This window comes from Sus scrofa, chromosome 14, assembly GCF_000003025.6.
Source record: "Sus scrofa isolate TJ Tabasco breed Duroc chromosome 14, Sscrofa11.1, whole genome shotgun sequence".
In the NCBI taxonomy this organism is placed as follows: Eukaryota; Metazoa; Chordata; class Mammalia; order Artiodactyla; family Suidae; genus Sus; species Sus scrofa.
The window spans coordinates 79,560,403-79,586,579 of NC_010456.5; the positions used below are offsets into that span (position 1 = coordinate 79,560,403).

At 46.5% G+C, this 26,177-nt stretch overlaps 1 protein-coding gene across 50 annotated transcripts in view; it reads right to left on the reverse strand.

Annotated features, from left to right (window-relative positions):
• KCNMA1 (potassium calcium-activated channel subfamily M alpha 1) overlaps positions 1–26,177 on the reverse strand; it is a 760,956-nt gene that overhangs the window by 215,021 nt on the left and 519,758 nt on the right. For 45 of the 50 annotated variants that reach the window (XM_021072164.1, XM_021072146.1, XM_021072135.1 and 42 more), the window contains 4 exon segments: positions 25,260–25,335; positions 22,572–22,742; positions 20,888–20,979; positions 2,084–2,194 (listed from right to left, as the gene is read on the reverse strand). In XM_021072164.1, coding sequence (XP_020927823.1) covers positions 2,084–2,194; positions 20,888–20,979; positions 22,572–22,742; positions 25,260–25,335 — 450 coding nt within the window. 50 annotated transcript variants of the gene reach the window in all.

Sequence of the window (26,177 nt, forward strand, 5' to 3'; positions counted from 1 at the left end):
GTTCTGGGCTACACGGCCATCGTTCCCTTTGCAGGACAAGGATTAAAACACTGGTTGACCTATTCTTTCAGAGATGAAAAATACCTATGCTCTGTTAGGTACTGTGCTAAGTACTCTGTTAGGTACTGGGAGATGATGACATTTAGTTAGAACCTACTAGGTGCTAAGGACTGAGTTAATCAACCCTTGCCTAACATCCAGGTAGTCTTTAGTAATAATAACTGCTAATGTTCTTGAGCATTTACTATGTGACAGACACCATTCTAAGCCCTTAATGACTAGTAACTTATTTAAACCTCAAAACAACTCTAGAGGAAGGTGTGTTATTAATCCAAGTCTTTGGGAAGTTAATTACCTGGGCCACCTACTACAAGGCTGGCACTGGTAGGTGCTGGGGATCCAGAGGTGAATCCCAGCAAATGAAGAATTAGCAGCCAGCTTGTCGATTCAGATTAAAGCAATGGGCAAGAGCAAAGCAGCTGCTTGTACAAATCCAACCCGTCCTCCAGATCCATTACAAGTCAGGCCTCCTTCAGGAAGCCCCCCCATCCTGGTAACACAAGAAGTGGTGGTCTCTCCCCAGTACAGATCCCCTATGTTATTCTGCCACTTGATGAAACTGACTTGAGTCAGTTAACACAGGACCCATGCTGTGCTCCAATTGTTGCACACATGCCTGTCTTAAAATGCTCACACAATATGAGGGCAGGACCCATATGCCATTCTATACACCATATTTGTCTTGAACCTTCCAAACACCCAGCATAGGATGCGCCCCACAGCTGGTCATCAATAGCTAAGGGATGAATTGGATCTACGGCTTCTGCTCCGGTGCCCATGGCCTGACTGGTCTTTTCAGAACTTGCAGAAGTCACTGCTAAGAACAAAAATGCTGGTGCTCCAACATGGTGGCCAGTATCTTATTCAGGAAAGGAAGGAGACACACAGAACAGCTACAGGGGAGCCAGCCTCAGTGGGATCTCAGAGCAGAATTGAGTCCTGGGTGTCAACCTTGTATGGAACCAACAGCAACATGTGAGCTTTGTGCCTTGGCAAGGTGAGGCTAAGACTGGCCCCATGATGGCCCCATGTCCATACAAGAAGATAGTGCCACCCAGGTCATCATGGCAGAGCCCCCCAACTCCCCATCCCTGTGGCGAACTACCTTTTACCTAAAAGGGGATCGGGCAAAGAATCTCAACGGCACTGAGTAGAGAGAGATACCTTGCTTTCCTCACCCATAAAACAAACATGGTAAAATCTACCTCTTAAGTTCACTGTACATCCTAAGGTATTTTCTCTCTCACGATAATAGCTAACATTTATTGAACACTTACTGTGTGCCTGATTCTGCTCTGTGTGCTTTGAATGGGTTACTTCTTTTCATTCTTACAATAGCCCAAGAAGGTAGATAGAAACCACTTTGATCTCCCCATCTTATGTGGAAACTGAGGCCTAGGGAGGTTGAGGAGCTTGTTCAGTAACTGGTTGAGTCGGGATTTAGAATGTACTGTGAATGGAGCCCATACTTTTTCCTCCCTCTATTGATTTAAGGAGAGATGGCATGCGTGGGGACCAGGACCATGTCCTACACTGAAGGTTTCCAGGAACGTCAGTTGTTGTTTCTATTATTATTACCTTGCACCTTGCTTCCTCTTATGTCTGTGCCTTGCTTTGTCCCTATGTCAGTCCTGCAGTCATTAAGAACCCACGCCATGCAGCTAGTCATCCATATCAGACACTGGACACATCTGGACCACACAGATCCAAATAGCTGGGGGGCGAGTAATGACATGTTTGACCCATAACGGATCCCGCTGTCATCTTCCAGAATCGCCTCCACAGGAACAGGTGCTGCTCTCATCTCTGAAGGAGGGTGTTGCTTCTCTTTCCGTCAGTTCCATGTCATCCTCTCAGTGAGGCCAGTGCAAATGGGAGCTGATCCATCTCCACCCTGTCCTCCCCTACATCACTGTACCCTGAGACCTCCCCTACATCACTGCTCCTACAGACACCCCAGGAGTCCCCCTCCCTCACTGGGCCTGGTTGGGAGGAGGGTCTTGAAAGAACAGGGACCTCTTACTTGTGAAGAAAGACGATCTCCACGTTGACGTCGTCCCGGTCCTTGTGAAGAAAGTCCTTTAGGAAGTTGGAAACGCTCTCCAGAGTGATGTGTCCACAGACCACAATGTGCCTGAATGAGAGAGGCCAGTTAAGTGAGGTCAGCCCAGGGGTGAGCCGGCACCGCCACCCCCCAACCCCTGCGAGACAGAGGAAGCGCACAGCTGCAGAGAAGCATCACGGTCTCCAAAGAGGCCTTGTTAAAGCCCAGCTCCCTTCCCCAGAGGGCGGCGAGGCATAGCAGCAGGGCCGGAAGGCGCTCAGAGCCTCCTCAACAGAAAAGCATATGGCTTCTCACCTGATGCTGCACAAAATCCTATTAAAAGCCCAACCGTTTGGCCAAGTGGTTTTATGCATTTAACAATAAGTGACATTATGCTTGTGCTTAAATGCTGCATTATCAGGTCCCCTGCAGATTCATATCTCTCCCTTTTTGCCCACAAAGCGTCCTCCCGGGAGATTTACCGAATGAGTCTTGGTTTATGACATAGAGCTTATCAGGTAATGAGATAACAAATCTTGCTGAAACGATGATTTTGTGTGTAAGAAAGCGGACTTTTATCAGGGTGGCTAATGTGCAGCTTGACACGTTATGGGCTCTGCTGGCCATAAGCAGTAAAAAGGAAATTTTGCATTTTTCCGCCATAACTCCTCCGACAATGGGGGCATGTAACACTTTACAGTAAGTGAGCATCACTCAGGGCTAAATGGGGCTGGGACTCCTATGGAATCTGAGATCATGCCGCAGGCTGTGCCTCCCCAGACAGCTGCTTCCTTAGGGGTTGTGAGATTTCCACAAGAGACAAAGAAATTTACCTCAAGATGGGGAGAAAAGCAGGAAGGGGTGGGAATGAAATTTGCCTGTGTCATGGCAGTTCTGTTTCTGGAGACGATGGCTTACCCCGAGGAGAAGAGTCCATCTTCCAGAACTACTGAACAACAGAGCCTCCCACCACCTTTGGGCTCCTGGGCCAATTTTGACACTGGGCTATACTTTGGCCACTTATATTCATATATATGACGTTCAATCAGGAGTAAGCTCCCTTGTGCAAGAGTTAACCCCATGACTGGATGTGGCGAGGGAACCCGCTGGCTTCCAGTAAAGGGCCTGTAGCAAAAGGCTCAGCCCAGGTCCCTGTGCCCCTCCAGCTGGTAGTGACAGAGGCTGACTCCCTGGCTGGGCTTTGCAGCATGGGCAGGTGGCAAAACAGTCATTTGGTAGGAAAAATTTAGAATGGCCAGGTCCCGTGCACTTGGTAATTGCTCTGAGCACTTTCCAAGAAGGCAGAAGGCTCATTGGCTGGAGGCAGCTCCTAAGAGGAGGCAGTGATGATCGCTTATGCAATGTTCCATTAGATGCCATTACAGGAGCTGCCCTTTCGTTGTAATTTGGTGCTTGACTAAGTATGTGAGAATAATGCAGTAAACTCATTGGTGAAAGGATAATGATGCAGAACAAAGAGTAAATCAATAATACGTACAAGGCAGTTAATAATATCGCCATTATGGACTGTTATTGTTACAGTGCTGCACTGAGCAATCCGGCAAGCGGAGGCCCTCGTGGCAAAGGAAGGATGTCAACTGGCTCCTTAGAAGAAAGGCTTTAATATAATCTCTTTGCTCTCTGGTCATGACCTAGTAGGTTAAGGCTGGTCCTTTGGCCACCCACCCAAATTCTATGCCCCCAAACCCACATGACTAACTCTTTCCTGAAACACACAGTTAGTCTGAATGCTCGATGTCAACTGGATTATAGACATTTTTATCAGGTCATATCTTAAAATTTTTTTGTGAGAAAAGGGCCTTTACATAGACAAAACAGGCTGTAAAGGAAGATGCATGTTCTGAATAAGGTTTCTGATTTTGAATTTGCCAAGTGTGCTCAGAAAGTGACCGAGAAATGGTATCTCCCTCTTGATCTGACCTCTCTACAAATGACAGTGAGGCTGTTGGAGGGTGGGGGTGGGGAATTCTAATGCTTTCTGCCCACAAACTTCCATGATTGAGAATAATGCCAGCATGAATCCACTGTACGGTACCTCCACCCATATGGGATAGATATGTGTCGAGGGCTCTTCCTGAAAGGAAGCCAGGTTTGATTCCCTGCTCTGATACCAAGGATGTGTGTGATTCTGAGCAAGCTCTCATCCCCACTCAACAGATAAGGGAGCTGAAAGGTTAATCCCACCCAGCCAGCCTCCTGCACCAGGCACTGCAAAGCTCAAAGTTCTATCCCAGCAGAAGTCTGGTTATCATTCAGAGCTGGAGTCAAATCAATGACAAGTCCAGGGAAGTGTCGGAACATTCATCCTTCCCAGCCTGTACGCAAAGAACTGAATGAACATCTGCCAGCATTCGCTCTTCCTCTTCTGAGATCATTTATCTCTAGGACAGATGTGTGAGAAGTGGAAGGGAAGGAGATGAGTTCACCCTCTCACCCTTGAATCAAAGACTCAGCCAGCTGATTTATTCTGCCTTACAAAGAGCCAGGGTTCTCTTAGTTGAAAATGTGCTGGGTACATATAAAATATATTCCAATGCAATCAATATTATCCCTTAAGCCTTTAATTAGCTTTCACTTCTCTTAAGAAGTAGACAAATGTTGGCAGGAGAGGGGAGAAAAAACGAATTGACTTTTCTCCTTTGGTGCTAGCTGTCCAATACCATTCTAGACAATTGAAAATATATATCTTTAAGCCACAGCATGATTTCTGGGGTGGAGAGCAGTCTCTATCAAAAAGGAAGGGGGGAAAAAAATCTTCCTTCAACAGAATTGGTATTTTTGCTCAGAAAAAGCGAGATTGATTGAAAGCAGATTGCCTTTTTGCCCAAGAAGAGTTATTAGGTACATTATCATGGCAACCTTGGAGAACCCATATTGTTCCAATCTGTCCTCTATCTGATTTGAAGATTTACAGCTTCCTCCTTTTGTGCCAATAATCATTTCCCTCCATTTTGTTTTCCATACAGTGGAAGTTATCAAGGAGCCCACATATTGAAAATGTTTGAATGCAGTTAGAATTGATGGATGGGGAGAAGCTGCTTCTCTAACTCAGCATCTGCATTAGCAGATCTGCTCCCACTGCCCTGTAACTGAGGGAGCCCTAGGGGCCCTGCAGGAGTGCAAGGGGTGGATGGTGAAAGGGGGAGTTTTATTTTCCAGAAATATTTTGGGGACTCTCACGCCCCAGGGGCATTTGTTTGAGGAAGGATGTTATTGCTGGGAGCAGAAGCAGAATTTCTTGCATCTTTGGTGGTTGAAAATATAATTGAAAATATTCTAAGATTGAAGAGCAGGGTGTGCCCTCTTTGGAAACAGAGTGATGGCTGGTTCACGGTGCCTGATTTGAAGAATGGCCCAAAGATCCTCATCCAAAGTTATCTCTGTTGGTTTCCTTGACACCTACAAATCTACCATGTGAGATTCATCCTTTGATAGCCCTGTGTGAGCTCAGCTCAGACACTAAATAATCCAATAGTCATGGGCAAGGTACCAATTCTGCATTTCACAACTATCAAGTCAGAGTCTCTGAGGGGCTGGAGCTAGTTACCTGATTCATGAGATTATCTTGAGGATTTATTTAAATAGATGATACATGTGAGGGGTCTACTAACAAGTCTGGGCCATCGTAAGCATGGTTAAATGGTTGGAGTTATGTGATATCTCTAAATCAGGATATAACAGATACGAAATGCTCTAGGGCTCCTGGAGTCTCACCTCACCCTCAAACAACCCTGTGTTCCCATTATCCGTCTCTTTTCAAATAACCTCTCTGAACCTCAGTTTCCTTAAGTCATGTGCCTGATATCCCACAGCAGGTAAAGTGATTTGCCCAGGATGTGGTCCAGATCTCTGACTCTAATTCTGATGAAGACAAAGGTGATGATGTGGAGAGGGCAGAGGCTTGGATATTTCAGCTTCTGCTCCTTCACAACAGACTGGGCTGGGCCAACAGGAGGTCTTCCTGGACACATGGTGGAGGGGCTGGTAAAAGGTCCTCCCTGGGCCAAGAAAGAAGTTTATCCTGAGGCCTGGGGTAGACAGGGACGAAGCTCACTTCAAGCATCACCACACTGTAGTATCACTACCTTCTTGCCGCCTCTAGTCAGCAAGGCCAGCAAGCTCAAGACAGCAAAGGCTAAAAGACAACAGAAACCCTAAACCAAGTTTTTAACTGAAGTCACACAATTTGGCAAGCCAGAGGGCTGCAGGTGATGTGAATGTCCATTTTAGACATTACATGCTATGACCAGCTCATGAATCCAGAAGATGACAAAAATCTAAATGACCCACTGACAACAGAGACTATTCAGGAAAGTTAGCTATGAAGGGCACTAACCCTCATCCCCTCTGTGGCTCTGGCTTTAAACTACTGGTGGTCTTAACGACTGATGTCTACAGGGCCTGGCCTCTCAGTTTATAAAGGTGGCCAACAAACCTACATCAATAACTATTCCTGCTGTGATGTCCTTTTTGGTTTTTGAAGTTCTGTCAAGTCTTAGGAACAACTCTTTACTGGGATAAACTAATTTTAAAGGCTTGGACTAAAAGATCCATCTCAGATGCATGAGGAAGCATCTTAAATGCCAAAATAGTAGCCAATGGCATTTTATGGAAAAGAGCTAGTCATCTAGTATAAGCAAGCATGCCTGGTTTGGGTAAGGGCTCTGTAAACATGGGATGGGTTGAATTAGGAGTGGGTAACACGCGTGTGTCATGGATCAGGCATGGCATCAAGGGGTGGAGGGTGACCTAATAGGATTAATGCTTGACTATTAGGAGCTCTATCAGGGTTGAGAAGAAAGCTGCCAATTGCTTATTTCATGGGTACCTCTTCTTTAAGCATATACTGGAGTGCCCCTCCCATTATCAACCATCTCTGCTTCCAGAATGAAATCCCACACACACTATTCTCAATCCTTCAACTCCCTTCCTGGAGGTGGGTCATGAACATGGGAACGTCCCAGGTGAGCTGGAACTTGAGGTTCAGAGCACAGGTCCACTGGTGTCTTTCAGAATGGATCGCCTAGGGAGCTGACTTATGGTAGGAGGCATGAGAGGAAGACAGACAGGAGGTCTCCAGACAAAGTTCCCCAAGGTTCCAGTGAATGAGGCACCCAGAGATCCACTGAGGTTCAGTTCAGCTCAATGAGAACTAATATCTACACACTTTTAAAAAGACTCAGGTAATGCTTCTTAAAGCCGATGGACTTTGAAAAAGAGATCTGTGACAATGACAGGCTCCCTTCCATGTTCTCATGTCTATTTTGGTATCAGAATGGTACTTGTTGAATATTTAGTCTAGTGTCTGCATTCTTTGGATACAGAAACTTAGACTGAGGTCCAGAGATCAGGGCAAGGGGAATGTCAGAGCAAGGGCAGACTACCCCCTTGGTTTGATGCCTTCTGACCCGAAGCATCTGGTGCAGAGCTGGGCCAAGAATCAGGAGACTGGGGTTGGTGGGGGTGGGGGGCCTGTCTTGTGTGACCTGGGGCCAGTCACTGGAAAATGAAGAGGCTCAGGCTGATGGGGCTGCACCCACTGAAGCAGATACTAATGAAGCCTCCATCAGCGTTCCTGCTCTCTGCCCCGTCTAGCCATCCTATCTTGTCTAGACGTCTGTGATAGCTTCCTAATTCAGTTTCCTGTTTCCTCCCTCCATTGCAAAAAAAAAACAAAAAAAACCTGAAGAGTGAGGACTGAGGCAAATCTGACTACATCACGTCCCACAAGGACAGGGAGGTCTCTGATCTCTCTTTAGCTGCCAGAGCCTCACTCTAGGAAGACAATGTAAAATGCACAGCTCTGGGCTGTTTATTTTTAAAGATACTATATCCATTTTTACTGGAACATATATAAAGAACTTAGAAAACCCATAGCTATCCTGTCACAATAAATCATACAGAGTAAATTGAAAATCCTATACAGCTTTCCCTGAATACATTGTGCTCACTTTGTCAAAGAGGGAGATGAAATGTGGCATATATTGATCTAGATGTCTCTGTAAAACTATAATATTTATATCAAATACATATGCTAGACTCTTTTCTGGCTTTCTGCTGAGCCTTCTAATCATGCTTTCCTCGTCCTACCCCTCGCCCTCAACCAACACCTCCCACCATTGGAAACTGCATCTGATGGGAATGCATTTTAAGACGGTCCTGTCAAGGGAATCCAGCCGCATGGTATCACTTAGAAAGCAGGGCCAGCAGTGGCGAGAGAACCCACAACCCAAATCACACAGCGGTCAGTACCCCAAGTTCAGTCTGTCCCTCCTAGGTTGAATTGGAACCATTCAGGGCTACCTAACTGCCTCTCCAAGACTCTCCCATGCAAGCTGAGACTGAGGACGATTCTGGGCTTTACATTCTGTCTCACCTGATCCTGCATTCTGCGGCTGCCTCATCAGGCAGCTCCCCCTGCTCTGGGTCACGTCGTTCAGAGCAAATATTACCCGGGTTTTTCCTTAAAGTTCATGACCGCACTGCCCAAAAGGAAGGAGGCTGATCCTAATCCTACCTTTCTATTGCCTCTGGCACCAAGAGCCCATCCCAAAGGCACTGCTTTCCATGCAGGGGCGATCAGCTTTAGCAAACGGAAGCCAGCTCCAGACTATGTGGACCCCATCCTTCCACGCCATCCTAAGACGCAGCCCAAGACCCTCAAAGCTTGCTGGGCTTGAGAACTCTCTGCTGGCCAATGGACTGGTTGGCCAAATGTGCTTGGCTTGGACACCCTATGTCATCAAAAGCATACAAGCAATGTTACAGTTAATTAACCACAGCCTTCCGTTCACTGGCTGATTCTACCACTTCAAGTCATCCACCACGTCTCACGTTCATAAGAGAACAGTACATGGAAAGAGGACAGAAACAGAAATAACTGTGAGCCCATATGGAGCTCCCAATCCCAAATCCTGGCTTTAACCATTTCCCTTAAAATTAATGAAAACACAAAACCAAGCCAACCAAAAAACCCAAGGAGGTTCAGAGAGAAGATAACTATCCACCCAGGGCCCATGTCTAGTACTTTGCTAATCACAAAGGAAGGCAATGTCTTCTCCCTCCTGGTGAGGAAGAGAATAAAGTCATTATCTCATCCTGCTGTCAACAGAGCTATTCTAGAGGAGACAGGCTGTTTGGTTGTTTCTCTAAATGGGGGCAAAAGGCTGAGCGAATAGATCCCAACAGGGCAGCAAAGGCACCTCTGTCATCAGAGCGCCAAGGTCAGAGGATAGACTACGGGTAGCCCCAACAGAGAACACTGGGATGTCCTGACCAGACCAGAACTTCCTGCATGAAGAGGGTACATCTCATCCTGTGCAGACGGTCAGGATCTAAACTGCCTCGAGGGCTCAGTATCCTCACTTCCCAAGTCACAGTTAGACATCCATAGTTACACCACGAATGGGGAAGGATCACACACCTTCCATAGCTTGTTGCCTGGAAGAAGCCTCAGTCCAAGTCTTAGAAATAAATACTGAGAGCAAATACGGACATGGACTGTATTTCCTAGTCTAGCATGCACCCTCCTTTCAAGAGCACCTCATTTTTCTGAACATATTAAGAGAGTTTACATATAAATTTTATTTAATTTTTGGCCACACTCACAGCATATGAAAGTTCCCAGGCTCAGATAAAATCCAAGTCAGAGATGCAACCTACGCTATAGCTGCAGCAATGCAGGGTCCTTAACCTATGATGTGCCCTAGCAGGAACTCCCCACGTTTAAATTTTAAAATGACATCAAATTAAAGAGAGTTTAGGGTTTATGAGTTAATTTTTGATCATTACTTCTTGAATTTGGCTATAGGATGAAACTGCAATTACCTGAATGTACAGATTCTTTTTTTTTTTTTCTGTTTGGCCATACCCACAGCATAGGGAAGTTTCTGGGGCCAGGGATCAAACTCGCGCCGCAGCAGCAACCCAAGCCACAGCAGTGAAAATGCTGGATCCTTAATCCCCTGTGCCACCAGGGAAACTCCAACAGGTTCTTAAAATTGGGTGTTAGATATGTTCTGGGGACATACACACATATACATATTTTAGGGGACAACATCAAAGTACTTAGAAGGAAAAATGCAATGATCCAGACCTAGCGAAGAGCCCACGGCTTACCATGGGTTGGCCCAGGGTTCTGGTTGGGATGCAGAGTTTCATTGGAGAGAGCCACTGGTTAGAAAGGCACATTCCTTCAGAACTACATTTGGGATAAAATGAAAACCTAAGCCTTGGCCTGGGGAAAGGATGGCGTCGGGCAAGAAATGGAGCCACAGGTAAGCCCTGCTTCCAAAGCTGCCCCCTCATCTGGACCATGGGCTCCATCCAGCCCAAGGAATAGCACCTCATTTTTATGTGGGGGAAACGCCCCTCACCAATCAGATATAGTCTTGGCCCCTTTCCTCATGGTTCCCGGCCTGAACTAGACCAATCAGTGCTTTTTGATCTTGTGGGAGCTGATTGATCCTCATGATGAAACCCAGGAAACCCAACTTTCCCTGAATTCCTGCCGCCTGGACCCCAGCGCTGCTTCTCTGGCTCATTTCTGTCCTTTCTGGGATCTTCGGCTTTCCCCTGAATGCCGCAGGTACTCTAACCTTGCAAAAAGAAATCCCTTTCCTGCTGAAGTCAGCAAGAATCAGTTTCCATTGCCTGTTACCAAAGAATTCTAACTGTAGATTTGATTCCCTTGAGCTTCTCATTAAATTCTCACAATAATCCAGTATGCAGGTACCAGCAACCATAATTTTAGTTTCTTTCTCTTGAAATCAAGCACAGCTTTGTGGGGCTCCTGGGCACAAGCCTTTCTGTGTCTCTCATTTCTTGCTTTTAGGAAATAGGCCTCATTCGGCCTCCTTATCCTTACCTGAGTTCCTAAGAGCATATTCTAACAGCTACGAATCAGAAAGGGAGGGGATGCAGAGACCAAGCAGGAACAGTCAAGAAACCATAGTACAGCCTTGGAGCAGGGTCGTGCTTCCCCCTCAAGAAATACACATAACAACATCTTTGAGCTCTTCTGCAGAACTAAAACCCCTAACAAATGGAAGACGTTAACTACTTGATGAAGCATTCCAGGACCACCACAACTAGTCCCAGGGCCCCTAAACACCAGCTTTGATGATGAATACAAGCTTGCAGTCTACCCTGATCCTTATCAGTGGCTCTATTTTCCACTCCCCAACTATAAAACTACTTCCTATCCTCTGCCAAAGGAGGGTACAGTCTTTAAAGCATTAGCTTGCTGTGGCTTCCTTTGCCTGGCAAAGCACTAAAGCTATTGTTTTTCTCATTCACCCCAAACTCTGTCTCCACATTTCTATTAGGCACTGGTGGACAGAGGTCAAGTTTTGGCAACACCCTCCCCTCCCTCTTTCCTTCCTTCCCTGAAGAGGACTTCGCCTTCCTTTTTCAGGAAGCAATTCCACAACTGCCCGACTCTCACAAACTGAACAGATTCTTCCTTGCATCTCTCCCCAACACCCTCACCCCTCTGCATTTTATTCACTCATTACTGCAAGGTTTGGTGGCCTTTGGCCCTTTGTAGGTAAGCCAATCTTCCTGTGACCTGATTCTTCCAATATTAGATGGCTCTCTGCCCTTACAGAGAAATCCAGGCACTGAACAACAGCATGTTCCTCTATTCTGATCACATCAGATGTGCCTGTCTCCACTTGGTAATACTGCTTCTGAGCAGAAGGCCCCAAGAGAAAAGAAGGTGAAGGCAACGGTCAACTACAGCCTTTGGGGATGAAGGTGGAATTGAGGGAGAATGAGTCCAAAGAAACTTGATTTTCTTAATTTTGCTTAATTTGCTTAATTTTGCCTTGTAGAGGGGAGGCTTTTAGCTTTGATGTGCAGTGTGAGCCCCTCCTCTTTCTCGAACACCCTCGGTAAATCAGGCATCATAGCCCTAGAACATATGCTGCTGGAGTCGGCCCTCCCATTGAGTTGACACAGGCTGGCCTCATTCCCCAGCCACACCCAAGGGTGTTGCTCCAGTGAGCACATGCTCCTTGCCATCCACTTTGAGTAGACCCAACACACTGAGCCTCCCACATCTTACACACAGAAGAACTAGGAGGGGTCCACAAGTTCCAGGGCTTGCTAGGGCATAAGATGCCCCAGTGGGATGTTTGTAAGATACAGAAAGGATCGGAATTCAGGGTAGCATCAGCAGCTTCCCTACCCTCCCAAATCTCTCTGCACCCCTATTCTGCTGGTTCCATCATTAGATCCATAGGTTTTCAGGTGCACAAGTCATCCCACTGTTACCTTTGCCCTCAACTACTCCAATGGGGACACTTACAATGTGAATTATCAAATGCTTTTAGGAGCATTCCCTTTAAGAGGCCTGTGGCCTTCATGATAATTTTATACCTTCATGACTTTATTGAACAAAATTCCTGCCAGAAGAGCATATTTCCCTGAGAAGATGCTCCTCTGTAATCAAGCTTCTGTTTAGCTGCCACTGGCTCCTTGGGTGATTCTGATTGGTCAAAGTCCCAGGTAAGTCACATTTTCTGGCTTACACTTTTAACCACAGCAACTAGCACAGTGCCTGGAATATAACAAGCCGCTAATAACTGTTAGTTGAGCAAATATGTTGGGATGGGAAGCTTTCCTAAATCTGTTCTCTATACTGGCTGGCCATTTGCCTTTGAGACCAGTGGCTAAGGTCAGAAAACCCTTCGCAGAGATGTACATGCATCTATCTCTGAATGGGCCCCCTTACTGAGAAACGCAAAGAGGGGAAGTAAGATTGCTTTTACAACTGGTACCCACATTTGGAGCAGCCCCTGTGGTTTTGGGAGTGGGAAAAGGTGACTGTTATGCAACACTCATACTAGATGTGGAAGCTCAAACCCTAAGAGGCACAGAATTGAGTTTCCGTGAGTTTCACTTTGCATCAGCCTCCAAGGTATTTTAATAAAAAGAGACATCGGGCTTGGCCAGTTAGAAAGTTTCCTAGTTTACTGTCAGTGTAAGATGGCAGCATCAGTGGCATGAACCCCAAATCGACAAGGAAGTGCCTTGCCCAACTCTGGAAAGACTTCTTTGAGAATAAATGACAGAGCGGGAAGTCAGAAAACACAGTGCAACTTAAGTCTCAGCTGATTGTGTTTGTTCGTTAGATTCAGAATCTACCCAGGAAGGATTCACCCAATCAATTGTGAGGTTAAGCAGAAAGGCTTCAGGGCTTATAATTAGAAAAGTCATATTCAGAATTCTTTTTCTTTAATGGAAAAAAAGAATATTTGAGAGCAAAAAGGCTAAGTTTGAACATGACTTTATTTTTTAAGGTACACAGTTCATCTCCCACCTACTTTTCTATTCTTGTTTTCAGAACAATTGCTAGAACATTTTGATAAGTGTGTGGAAGTGAAGAGAGACAGCAGAAAAGTGGTGGGGGGGGGGCGGGGGGAGAGACAAGCCTTCATTCCATTAGCATTATCAGGAAATTGATTTAATATGCATCCAAGTCTCCTTAAATAGAGCTTCAAGTTTGAAAGGGACTGAAGATGTGGCTTATAAGAATCCAAAGCAGATGCAGAGAAAGAAGCACCCACATCCACACCCACCAAGACCCCTCTGTGGGGAAGGGATACCTGGCACTTTACATTATATGGTACAGACCTAACGACACTTGCGTTTGGTATCTGCCCCTCAGTACTGAATTTCAGAAGCAGTCAAGAGGTCATTTTTCCAAAGTATTAGGGCCATCAATTTTTTTTCCTTCCCCCCAAGTTTAATGCTAATCAAAGCAGAATGCCTAATCAGTCCAAGATGGTCTGTCAACTTGAATTATCTGTTTGTCTTCCTATTTACTGTATCTGTCTGTCTACAGTTCTTCATATCTCTGTGAAGATCAGTTATGGGGGCCTGTGTTTCCTTCTGACTAGAATGGCTACCAGATGATCCATCCTGGTGACATGTTGATGATTTGCTAATTTATGGCTTTTAAAATCGAGGCATCTGAAAACATGGCTGGGAGCTCAGGCTGGGGATCACGTGGGTCCCGCACGGAGAGGAGTCGATGTTTGTGTAATATGCAGCACTTCAGTCCCATCTCAACCAGGGCAATATCTGTGGTGCAGAAATCACCAATGGCATCTTCCAGGGGACACCTCTCACCGAAGGGGTCCCCCTACAGGCTGAAGAGGGAGGAGAGGGGTGTGGCCTGAGCTACGCATGGATGAGGAGGGGAAGGACAGGGTTCCCAGCCCAAGACAACACCCTGTGAATCAACCCCACATCCTATTCCCAAGCACTGGGGTCAGGGCTCCTCACAAAGAGCAGAGAAGGAAATGTTACTGAAGGAAGACTGTGACCTCTGGGAACCCAGAGGGGAGGTTTACATAAGCTCTGAGCTGGAACTCCCTGACCACTTTGGTGGCCCAATAATGCAATGTGCAGCTCAAGATACATGGCATTTTTTGAGATTTTTATGGATGTGTAGAAGTACATGTATCCCCAGAGTCTGGCCTGCAGCAGGCACTCAATAAACACACATGGAAGAGACGAAGATGAAGGCATGACACGTTAATTCTCTTTGGGGGGAAGAAATGGACCATGGTGCAGGGGGAGGGCGTGGAGATTAAATGAGTCTTTGGAAAGAAATAATCCTTTTTCTTGCACAGCAGACCATTTAAGATTCTAACTCTTGGGGAAAAAAAAAATAATAGTCTAGAACCAGGTGGGTAAAACCTGAGTGGTGGAGAAATAGAATGTCATATTGATAGGTGGCTCAGGAGGAAAGAGAACGTGGTATTAGGAACAAAGAATGGGGAGAGAGATGAAGGGATTATTTCTGATAAGAGGAGAGACAGAAAATTAAGTGACTGATAATCAGGAACCAGGAGAGGGATGCAGGATGGCCTCCCCGATTGGCAGCAGACAGCACTACTGCCCGCACACCCAGTCCTGAGACAGAAATGAGATTTTAAGATAGTTCCCTGGGGGCAGAACTAAAGACTGATGCTGGCAGGAGGGGTTCCCATAATAGGAATTTTAAAACCTAGGGTCTTAGCTCCCCTCCACTGAGGCAGCAACTGAAGCTGGTTTAGGTAGTTGTGGAACTGGCTGTCACAGCCCCTTCCTCTGAGGGCTCGCCTCCCAGGACCACTTTATCCCCATTAATAATCCTTGTTTTGCTCTATAATAGAATCTTAAGTCTTTCTTGCTCTCATTTTTGCTGCACGTATTAAAATCTGTACTTGGCATTTTCTATAGTCATACCTTTGCCACTGCCTATCACCTCTCAGAGACTGTAACCTCCAGGTGACAGGTTCCACGAGGAACCAACTCACCCCGGATCCTTGACACCCAACACCACCCAGCATCACGCCCAACAGGGAGGTCAATGAGTGAGTATCTGCAGCCTGAGCGAGTGACCCTGTGAAGGTGTTGACAGGAATGGAGAGTGAGGCAGGTAACCGATAGGGCTGTGTGTTCTCAGTTCTTGAAATTTTGTTCCAAATTACCGAATTCTCCTCAAAATATGAGCACTGACATAAAAGGACATACGAAAGCATCCTGTTTCACTTTTAAATGGGAAAGCAGAATAAAGTCTGCCCACCTCTACAGATTTAAGGCTGCTTCTTACAATGTGGAGGCCACACCTGAGGTTGAAGGTAGCCTGTCCTAACACCCTCCAGGAGGACACAGCCTCCTTGCTAAGACTCCCACCCAAAGCTGTGAAATAAACCCAGGGAGCTTGTCTAGGACTTTCCAGGAGTTCTCAGTGACAGTTAAGAAACCACCACCAAGAATGCTCTGAGCTGTTCTGCAGACCCACTGGGGAAGTGAAGGGCCAGGTGGGTGGGGGTGTCTGCCAGGCCACAGGCTGCTCCTCTTTACATGATAAGCAGGTAGGCTCTGCCCAGGGGGGAGGCCAAGTCCAACAGCTCACGCTGATCCACCATGGCTGGTCCCTAGGGAATGACCTCGCCAGAAACGATGGAGCTAAGAAGGAGATGACTATGTTGAAACCCACAGATAAGGCAGGCATCTCACTTATGGTCAATGCTGCATCTGTCCATCCTTGAGAGCCCCTAGACATGTTCGAGAGGTAAACACCTTTCCCAGCTCACCAAATGAAGAATGTCAATGAAGAAGAGTTTTGTCCCCTCCCCACCTTTCTGTCCTTGACCCTGAGACCAAGCTCCTTAGAGGCACTAGGTGAACAGGAGGAGGAGACAGGCCTGGCACAATGCCCATGATTTCTCTTCCTTGTCATCATGTGTAGTGCATTCTGGCCCTACGTGGGTAGAGATGGAAGAAAACATATAACATGTGGGATCACTGAGATTAGAGAAGAAAGGGGTCTCAAGAGACAATCTTGAGAAGCAGCGTGGCCCAGTGGAGCCGACTGTCCCCAGGTTCGAATACCCGATGGACCCTTCACTAGCTGTGATGTGTGATGTCAGGTACGTCACTGCAAAGGGGAACGATGGTCATACCTTCTTCACATGGTTGTCATGAGGCTAAGGAAATACACAAGTGTCTGTAGGTCATAGGATGCAAGCCCAGGGCGGGGGCTGGATTAATCCAAGTTCTCATTTCCGGAAGCACGTGACACTCTCCTGTCTGTATAAGGAGGGGGGCTAGAGAGGCCCCAGCATCTCTATCTCTCAGACAGCTTTCCTGAATTGGAGCTAGAGCCCAGTTAGCCTGTGACAACTGCTCCCAAACCAGAAGGGGATGCAACTCCTCATCCAGCCAGGGGACCTTCCTCCAAGTAAATTTCATTCAGTTTCCTGGCTCCCTTTCCCTACTCATTCTCCTCAACTGTCCATCCCTGTGTCCTCTCAGCATCTGGCTACCAGGAATCAGTAGACTAATCCAAACCCATCCATCCTCCCAGCTCCCATTAAACACCTGGCCTGGGACAGCCTCAGTTTCGGGCCCCAGGTGCCCGCCATGGGAAATACGACATCTGGACGACTCCCCAGCCTCTGACAAGGGGTTATGGCAGATGGATTCTTCTCTGTGGCCTAGTATTTTCCATGGCCCTTGGCCATGTGACCTCAGACCAGGATCTTGTCATTGCTCATAAACTAACCACGAATGGGCTGAGCCACAAGCAGAGGGGAAACCACTGGGGGAAAAGGCAGGGATGGTGGGAGGAAGGAGAGCAAGCTGGGATCCCAAGGCCATGGGAACCTCACCCCTCTGCTTCCCCATCTCTGAGCAGCTTTGAGCTTCCATAAAGCGAAGAAGGAGGAGGCAGGCCGGGCTGCAGGAGGACTGCCTTTTGGAATAAGATGTGGGGTCTCAGCCCAACAGGCTAATTGCCCCCAAGACCTCCAACTCAAAGGGACCACCTGCCTGGACACTGGTCAAACTTGTGCCTAACAACTCCTAAGCTCCTAATCTTAGGAACCCCGACACACACATCATAATAGATAAACTGGAGAATGGTGGTCCTTCACACACATGCACAGGCTTATATCTAACCTGGGCTCTGGAGGTCCTATGAGAGGGCAGGTGAGGAATGCTAATGAGAAAGCTGGAGTAAGCCCCTGTGGCCCTTGATGCTGTGTGGCTGGTGAGGATGTCCTGGGGATGCTATGTGCAGTGTTTGCATTATACCAAACACACAGATGAGAACTGAAAATGAGGTGCCAATGAAATCTACATAGTATCCGATATCTTAAAATTAGGTATTGCATAAACAAAACCCGGCAGTTCTCTACCCAATTTTTATTTTACTTTAAATAATCTTGGAATCTCCGAGTTGTGTGTCTCCATAGCTTTGGGTCATCCCATTACCCTGCCTTCTCTAACAAAGTTAATGCATTGTGAGAGAAGTTATTTCTGAGTAAACTATGCACACATAAACAAACCCCTTAACTATGTATACGTTTTAATTAATTCTTGGGCATCTAGCTGATGAAATCCTACGAAGAACAGTTACATGAACTTGTGTCCACGGGTAAAGCGCATATATTTATGCTACACAAAAAAACACGGGGTGAAGTATGCTATTTTAAGAGGCTGAACTCTATCTTTCAACAAAGTTTAGCTGCTTTCCTTTTGCAAATGCATTTAATTTTATCTGGAAACTTTTTGACGTTAGAAATAGAACAACTGTAGTTTCTCATTATGTTTGCTGCCAGAATCCATGCTTGGTTGCTCAACTAAAGACCTTATATTGCTAATTACTACCACATGCCCATATCCCAAGCGAAAGGAAACTTATTGATTCTGACAGCCCATTCTCTCAACACTGAATTCCAAATGAAAACTCAAATTTTGGCCAAACATAACATTTCATCAATCTTGTTCTACTGACTGGAAAAACAACATCAAACAAAGGGTGCTAATGGCCCTTTATTACCGTTCCTTTCCCAAGCTTATATTTTCTGATGAAAGATCTAAGTGACCAAAGGGCTTCTTTAAACTACTTAGTAATTAGCTTTTTGAACCAGGAAACAATGCGTAAAGTAAAGTGATAAGTCTCAGGGCTGATGACAGAACCTACTTTCTGTCCTCGGGGTCGGGGGACATCGGAGACCCAAAGTGAACATTAAAAGCAAAGTGTGCATTTTCATAAAGAGAGAAGAAAAGGGAGAGAGAGAGAGAGGGAATCAGACTAAAAGCGGTGATAAAAGACGCTGGAGATGGAGCCAGAACAAAAGCCTCGGGAAGCCTCTGATCTGAAGTCGTCGGCCCACAGGGGTCTGGGTGGACGTGCTGAGGCACAGGGACCACTGGAGGGGACTGGGGCAGGTGAGTCACTGTGGGTCTCAGAACCTTATCTGGGTCACCTGTCAACAAAAGCCGCCAGCCACCAGGCTCACCCTCACTGGGCCAGGGGAGTTATTTTGGAGGGAAAAAAAAAAAAAAAAATCACCTGGAGTGAGAGTCAAGAAATGTTTTCCACATAGACTTCAGGGCAATTGATTTTATTGTCTTCTTCGGGTGCAGTGAGTAATAGGGAAATGCTGGCAGAGACCAGGGGGTGGGGAGGCCATAAAGGGAGCCGGAGGCCCAGGATGCCTTCTGCTTTATGGTGACCTGTCCGCACCTTCAAGGCAAAGCGGACGGAGAAGCTCTTTTCCTCTTGGCACGGAATAAATGACCAGTGGAAATCTCTGGATGTATTTGGCCTTTTGGATCTAACCAATGGCCCAGAAATCGGAACAGCTTGGTCCTCATCTCATCCAGGGCTGTTAGGATAATAGGAGGAGGTGGGCTCCATTAGCAGGAAGGTGGAGGAACGCACTGCCTCCTCGGAAAGGACGCCAACTGGCCTCCTCTGGCCCGTGGTCCTCCGTGCCTCAGAAAGCAAACGGGCATCCTGTGGGTAGTTGGAGAAAATGAGTCCTTTTTGCCACCTCCTCATTTTCTGAATGGCGGCCTGGACACCTGCGCTCAGGGGCAGTGGGGTCACTGCCGGGAGAGGAGGCTGGCTCTGTCCAACGTGACCGTCAGGCAGGGAGGAGGTGACGGATGGGAAGGTGAGGCTTCCTCCTTCCTTTTTCTCTTATAAAACAAAATGAGCTCTTCAAGGGTTCACTTAAAAAATGTATGAGATGAAAAAAAGAAGAAATAACCTAGCTCCGTGATGGGAACTTCCGTGACTGGGAAGAGGCCTGGGAGTGAAAATATCATGCGTCTTGTATGGATCCTGCAGTGGGTCCTTACTGGGTGTGTTCACAGGTACAAAACCCCTGAGCTGTGCGGTAAAGATGTGTATGTCTTACGGAAGTTAAAATGGAAAACACAACCCCAAAGTGAACAAAGCCGGGTGCCCAAGAGAAAGCCTTAAAAAGAAGACAGGATAGAGTGGTCCCTTCCAGCCCTGCCTCCTGCCGCCTTCTCCTCTGGAGATGGGGGAACAATGGAGCACCCAGGCCCTATTAGGCATTTACCTACTTGGGAGTAAAACTTCCAATTGACAATGGACCCTCACGTTGACACTGATGACACTGATATTGACAAAAGGTTGTAAGCACAAACTGAAAGGACGCATCAGAAATAGCATGCCGTGCCCGACACACCATAAATAGGGTATTTCTTGCCCAGAAGGTGTTGTTTCAATTGAGTAACGAGTTCCTTTGAGAACATGCTTGGTGCCTCCCAGCTAAAGAGAACTGGATCTCTGGTGGCCACAGTGCCAAGGTGACCTTGATCTTGCCTTCCCTAGGATCTGCCTTCTGGAGGGTGAGCCCATGCTATTGCTACCCAAAACTAAAGGATGCATTGCTTGAGTCAGAGGGACCTGAATGTAATCACTCACCTAGTCGATAGAAAGAATGAGTGAGCTGGGTTTAAGTGCTGGGGATCAGAACAGACAAGGTGGGTGGGCCCTGCTCCATATGGCCCTCTTTTGGGATAAATCCACAATGCCTCTTGGAAAAATGGGTGGTGAGGGGGAGGTGTGAATGGCAACAGCCTCAGGAGTTGGTCCACGTGTGAGAACTCTCGGGGGTAAATCTGACATCACACTCCACCCAGAATGTGGCCTTTTGGGTGGGGTGGGAGAGGGGGCAGGATTTTGGTGCCACCATCATAGGGGCTCTGAAAGTCACTCAACCACATCTTGTCTGATGCAACTGACTTACTTTCTGCCTCCATGTTTGTTAAAAGTCCCGCCGAATTTATTCCGATTCAGGATGAGAGCAGCAATTTCGGGCACGTAGCGGGCAAACATTGCCTACATGCATGAGACAAAGAAACAAGAGCCAAAAAAAAAATGGCATGCAGAGAGGATTCGACCGCAGCGGAAGCAGCAAAACCTCTTGGCATACTTACTTTCTTCCACTAACCGCACTATAGGAGCCCCCGTATTTCTTGCGGTTTCCTATTAACTCTATGATTTCAGGGACGTAGCTGGCAAACATGGCCTGAGGAGAAGATAGGAGACAGAAGAGAGACTAAAAAGACAGGCCAAAGAAAGGGGGTGACCTTTTCAGAAGGGGGGGGGGCTAAGATCTGAAAACACAAAAGGGATTAGAACTGCAAAGGTACATATTAATATGTTGGACTGTAAAATAAAATACGAACACCAAAACGGAAAGCTCCTGAAAATACACAGGACAAAACAAACATGAGCCAACCTGGACAAATGAAAAAAAAAATCATAGTTGAGAAAAATGTAAAGGAGACAGGAATAAGCAAGCTGACATCTAGCTTTTCTTCCTGAAGGGAATTAAAGGAATGCATGCTGGAGAAATCTCTCTCTCTCTCTCTCTCTCTCTCTCTCTCACACACACACACACACACACACACACACACTATTTCACAAGGAGACCTTTCTATTTAAAATTCAAATGAGAATCCATGCCTTTATGAGTGATTAAAGACAGTAAATACCACAAGAAGATTTTAAAATACCTAAACTTTTCCATTAAAAAAAAAAAATCACTGAAAAAAGCACAAAAGGTAAATTTAGGAAATCACATAGGAGGAAAGGATAGCAGGGAGAAACACAAATCTGCCATGTTTTGTCCAACAAACATTGTGCTTGTGGCTGATAACCGGGTCTCGTTATCTGCTGGGACCTCGGGGACGCTGTGGGAACGCTGCGCGCATGTACACGCCACACGTACATTTATATACATTTTTTCAAATGTATATGCCGTATGCATACAAAACAGAGAGAAGTGTATGCATTAAGGAAATGCGTGTGCAGTGCACATAGGTGAGCGCTGCGTGTGCATGAGGATTTTAACCACTTACCTCACACAGCAAAAATCTAAACTTCCCATGAGCTGCTTTGAAAGACAAAATGCAGCCACCGCCGATGGGGTGCCAAAAATAACCCTTGGAAAGTACAGGATAACCCACTTCAATGGTCTGCGTAGACCAGAAAAGCAAAAAGGGCCACTTTCTGACTTACAGAGGGAGAGGGGACTACCCCGAGCGTACTGGGGTCGGTGGGCTGTTGATAAAGCAATACTCAGCTCACGCGGTGATGTCCATTGGGGCGAGACCAGTGGGCTCTCTGCCCTCCAGTCGGGGGGACCCTCCTCTTTAGGGTAAGGCCCCAGCCACAGTGTTTGTTGGAAGTTCGGGGAGGACCGGGAAGGGGGCGGGGAGCTCTTGAAACCGCAATCTGTCTACAGAGTATCCACGGTATCTCCCAGGTCAGGCGACAGCAACTGTCCTTGCAGAATATCAGATGCTGAATTACATTACAAGGCACAGACACGCTCACTTGATAAGTGAGCATCACTTTCTTAAGACAATTAGGTGTGCTCTGGGCTAAATGGCTGTCCCTGACAAGGACACCCTGCCTGGGTATCCAGGAAACAAGTTCAATATACCAAAGAAATAGGTGGAAGAGTCACCATGGCTTCACTGGATTGTAACACTAAGGCAGCCACCTGCTTCTAATGCAGAAACACAGTCGCAAATACACAGCTTTAAGAACATGGATAATAGAAGATACTAATGACCACAAAAATCAACATCATAAGAAAGTTTTTTTTTTTACCAGTCCCCCGAGGATGAAGAAGACCATGAAGAGGCGCCCGAGTGTGGTTTTTGCATAAACATCTCCATAACCCACAGTGGACATGGTCACCATGAGCAAGTAGACACATTCCCAGTAGGTGAGAGCCTGGTTGTTTTGGAAATTTTCCCATGGGTCCCCTGAATTCTCCACCTAAAGCAAAGGGACAGAAGAGAGAAAGGAAAAACATTATCTATGTAATAAACCAGAAACACAAAAGCTCCAGCATCTAGGCTGCTTCTGGATGCCCAGCATCCTCAACCTGGGCAGTTGGCTGCCCCAATCTGAGCACAACCTCTGAGCAGCTAGTGAAGAGAGTGGAGGGCAAGGCGTCTACCTGACAGATGGGACAGAAAGGGGAATGAAGTAACAAACTAATCCAGAGCTCATTTTCTTCTCAGGCCAGAAGAATTTCATTTATTTTTTTTACTCAATGAATTTTATTAGATTTATAGTTGTACAACCATCATCATCACCAGAAAAATTTTAGGGCATTGCCTCTGGCTACATTTTAGAGCATCTTCTTCTAGGAAAGAGCCAGAGAGTCCAGCCCTGGCTCTTCTCTTGAGTCCCTGCTGGGGTCCAAAGAAATGCTGGACCCCCCTCTCCCCACAGGGAGGCTCCTCCTTTTATCTATTTTTTTTTTTTTTTTTTTAGGGCTGCACCTGCGGCACTTGGAAGTTCCCAGGCTAGGGGACAAATCAGAGCTGGAGCTGCTGGCCTACATCCCAGCCACAGCAACACCAGATCTGAGTCACATCTACAACCTATGCTGAACACCAGATCCTTAACCTGCTGAATGAAGCCAGAGATCTAACCCCACTCTCATGAATACTAGTCTGGTTCATAACCCTCTGAGCCACAACAGAACTCCCTCTTCATTTTGACCAAGGAGATACCTGGGGAATCTTCTTCCTTCAAACAGTACATCTGAACCCCAAACAACATCTCCTGGAGCCTGACCAGGCTGTCCCTGCTTTGCAGAAGGCCCATGATGATTCTGCCCTGCAAACTGCAGGACTCTCCCCTGGGGGCACAAAAAGTGAGCTCCGCCTTTGCATACCCTTTAGACCAAGGGCTAGCAAGCTTTGTTTCTAAGAGGCCGGATAGTATCTTCAGTTTTGAGGCCCACAGGGTTTCTGTTCTGTGTAGGGACCACTCAACTTTACAGCAGTAGCAGGAAATCACCCACAGGCAAGGGGTGTGAGGGCTTCTGCCCCAGGGTTGCAATTGGCCCATCTAGCCTTTAGACTCACCAAACACTCTGTCCTCCCATATGATCTGCCAACAAAGCTATGAGGCAGGCCACACAAATGCTTTAGAGGAGAGAGGGAGAGACAGGCCAGGGTTTCCAGTTCTACCCCACAGTTCTATCCCAGCCCTACAATACACCAGATGGCCAACGCCTGTGACCTGCCAGGGTGATCTCTGTGGATCCCCACCACTACCCGCCCCAGGCCTCAGCTCTGCCTCTGCAGGAAGTTTCCAAGACCTGGTCTCTCACACGTCAAGGCCTGTCCTCAACACACCCTTTGCATGGCAGTTTCCTGGTGAAGCAGAAGGTACTTCATACAATAGTTAGGTGAGGTCATTGTTTATTGAAAACAACCAATTAGCCCTCCATATCTGGGATTTTTGGCATTTGGCAGAATTGAGAATGCTTATCTAAGGGTGATTTCAACCAGAAGTCCCATTAGCATAAAGGGGTGTGTGAGGTAATGTCAGATCCAGTGACTGGGAGATAGCTGCACAGATTTCCATTGCTTTTCCTGTGGCCCTTTTTTTTTTTTTTTTTGGCCACACCCTCCGCATGTGGAAGTTCTAGGGCTAGGGATGAAATGCACATCAGAGCAGTAACCCATGCCACTGCAATGACAAGGCCAGATCCTTAACAGCTGCACCACCACAAGCAAGCTCCCCAGCAGTCTTTTTTTGGCCAATAATTACGAAAGATCCCAATGGGAGGTAATGAAACCCTTCTTCTCACCCCTTATGCAGTGAGAGGCTCAGCAAGGGAAGGGCACCTTTACTCAAAGCTTCAGATTTGAATGAGACTCCTTCCAGTTGTAAGTGTTTATGTTTGTATGAAACACACTTCCCACAATAACTACGCTCCCTAAGGCAGGCGGGAAATCTGCCCTGGGGAGGTGAGACTAGCTTGGCTTTCAAGGAGTCGTTAATTTAAAAAGAATTACCATTTTTGAAATTCGAAATAACTTGACAAGTAATCAGGCAAAAGAATCAAAGGGGGCTTTTTGTAAGGGGGGGGGGAGTGGAGAGAAATGGAGGAATCTGAATGTGTTGTTTACTAAGAGATGGGGTCAAACTTCGAGCTTGGTCACCAACCTTTTCAGGTGTTTGCTGAGGAAGCACTGCCATCTTGTGGTTAGATGGGTTATTGCAGACAGAGTTAAAAAAAAAAAAAAAAATCTACGAAAGCCCCACAGCAATACCAGTGAGCTCAAAAACGCAGGTTCATAGTGTGAACATTACTCACCATTTGGAACTAGTTTGGAGTGAAAGTGTTGGAAACCCAGACAATTGTGCAGTTGCTTCTCCTTTCCCTGCATTCTACAGCTGGGTTGAAGTTTGTCTCCCAGGTAATAAAATGACTCCAAGAGGGGCTTGTTCCGGAAAAGCCAGAACTGATGCATCTTCAGGGATACTTACCAAATGGATGAACCCGGCTGCTGTCAGCCATGTGCTGATAAATATGGAGAGCAGATTCACCAGCTTGATGGAATTACTGTGCAAAAGAGACAACAAGCAAAACTGGGAGTTACAAAAGAAGACCCTGTTGGGGCTGTCTTCCACGGTAACAGCTCCACTTTCAGGAGGAGGCAGTCCCCTCCAACCCCCACTTGTTCCTCCACCTTAATGGAAGGACCCCGAAAAGTGGTATAAGTAGTTCATTCCAGAGCCAAGAGGAAGATGACATCTGAGCTACCAGAAGTGATCCCTAAATTAACCCCCCTCTGATCGTGTTAAGATTTTTTAATTTTTATTTTGAAAATTTGGATTTACAGAATTTTTACTTAGACCTACAGAAATTTTAAAAGAAGGGTACAGTGAACACTTTGTATGCCTCTCATCAAGATTAAGCAATTCACATTTTCCACAATTGCTTTTCTCTATACATATTTTCTCTTCTTTGTTTGCCTTTTTTTTTTTTTTTTTTTTTTTTGGCTGAACCATGTACAAGCTCATTGTAGACATCTTGACACAACCCGCTAAGTCCTCCAGCATTCAACACCTAAGAAGGTCACTGTGCAAGACAATAATAATACAATTATGGCGTTCCTGTCATGGTTCAGCAGTTAACGAACCCAACTAGGATCCATGAGTGTACAGGTTCGATTCCTGGCCTCACTCATTGGATTGAGGATCTGGTGTTGCCGTGGGTTGTGGTGTAGGTCGAAGATGTGGCTCAAATATGGCATGCCGTGGCTGTGGTATAGGCCAGCAGCTACAGCTCCGATTGGACCCCTAGCCTGGGAACCTCCATATGTCACAGGTGCAGCCCTAAAAAATAAATAAATAAATAATAATAATACAATTGTTCTGCCTAAGAAAATTAACATGGATTCA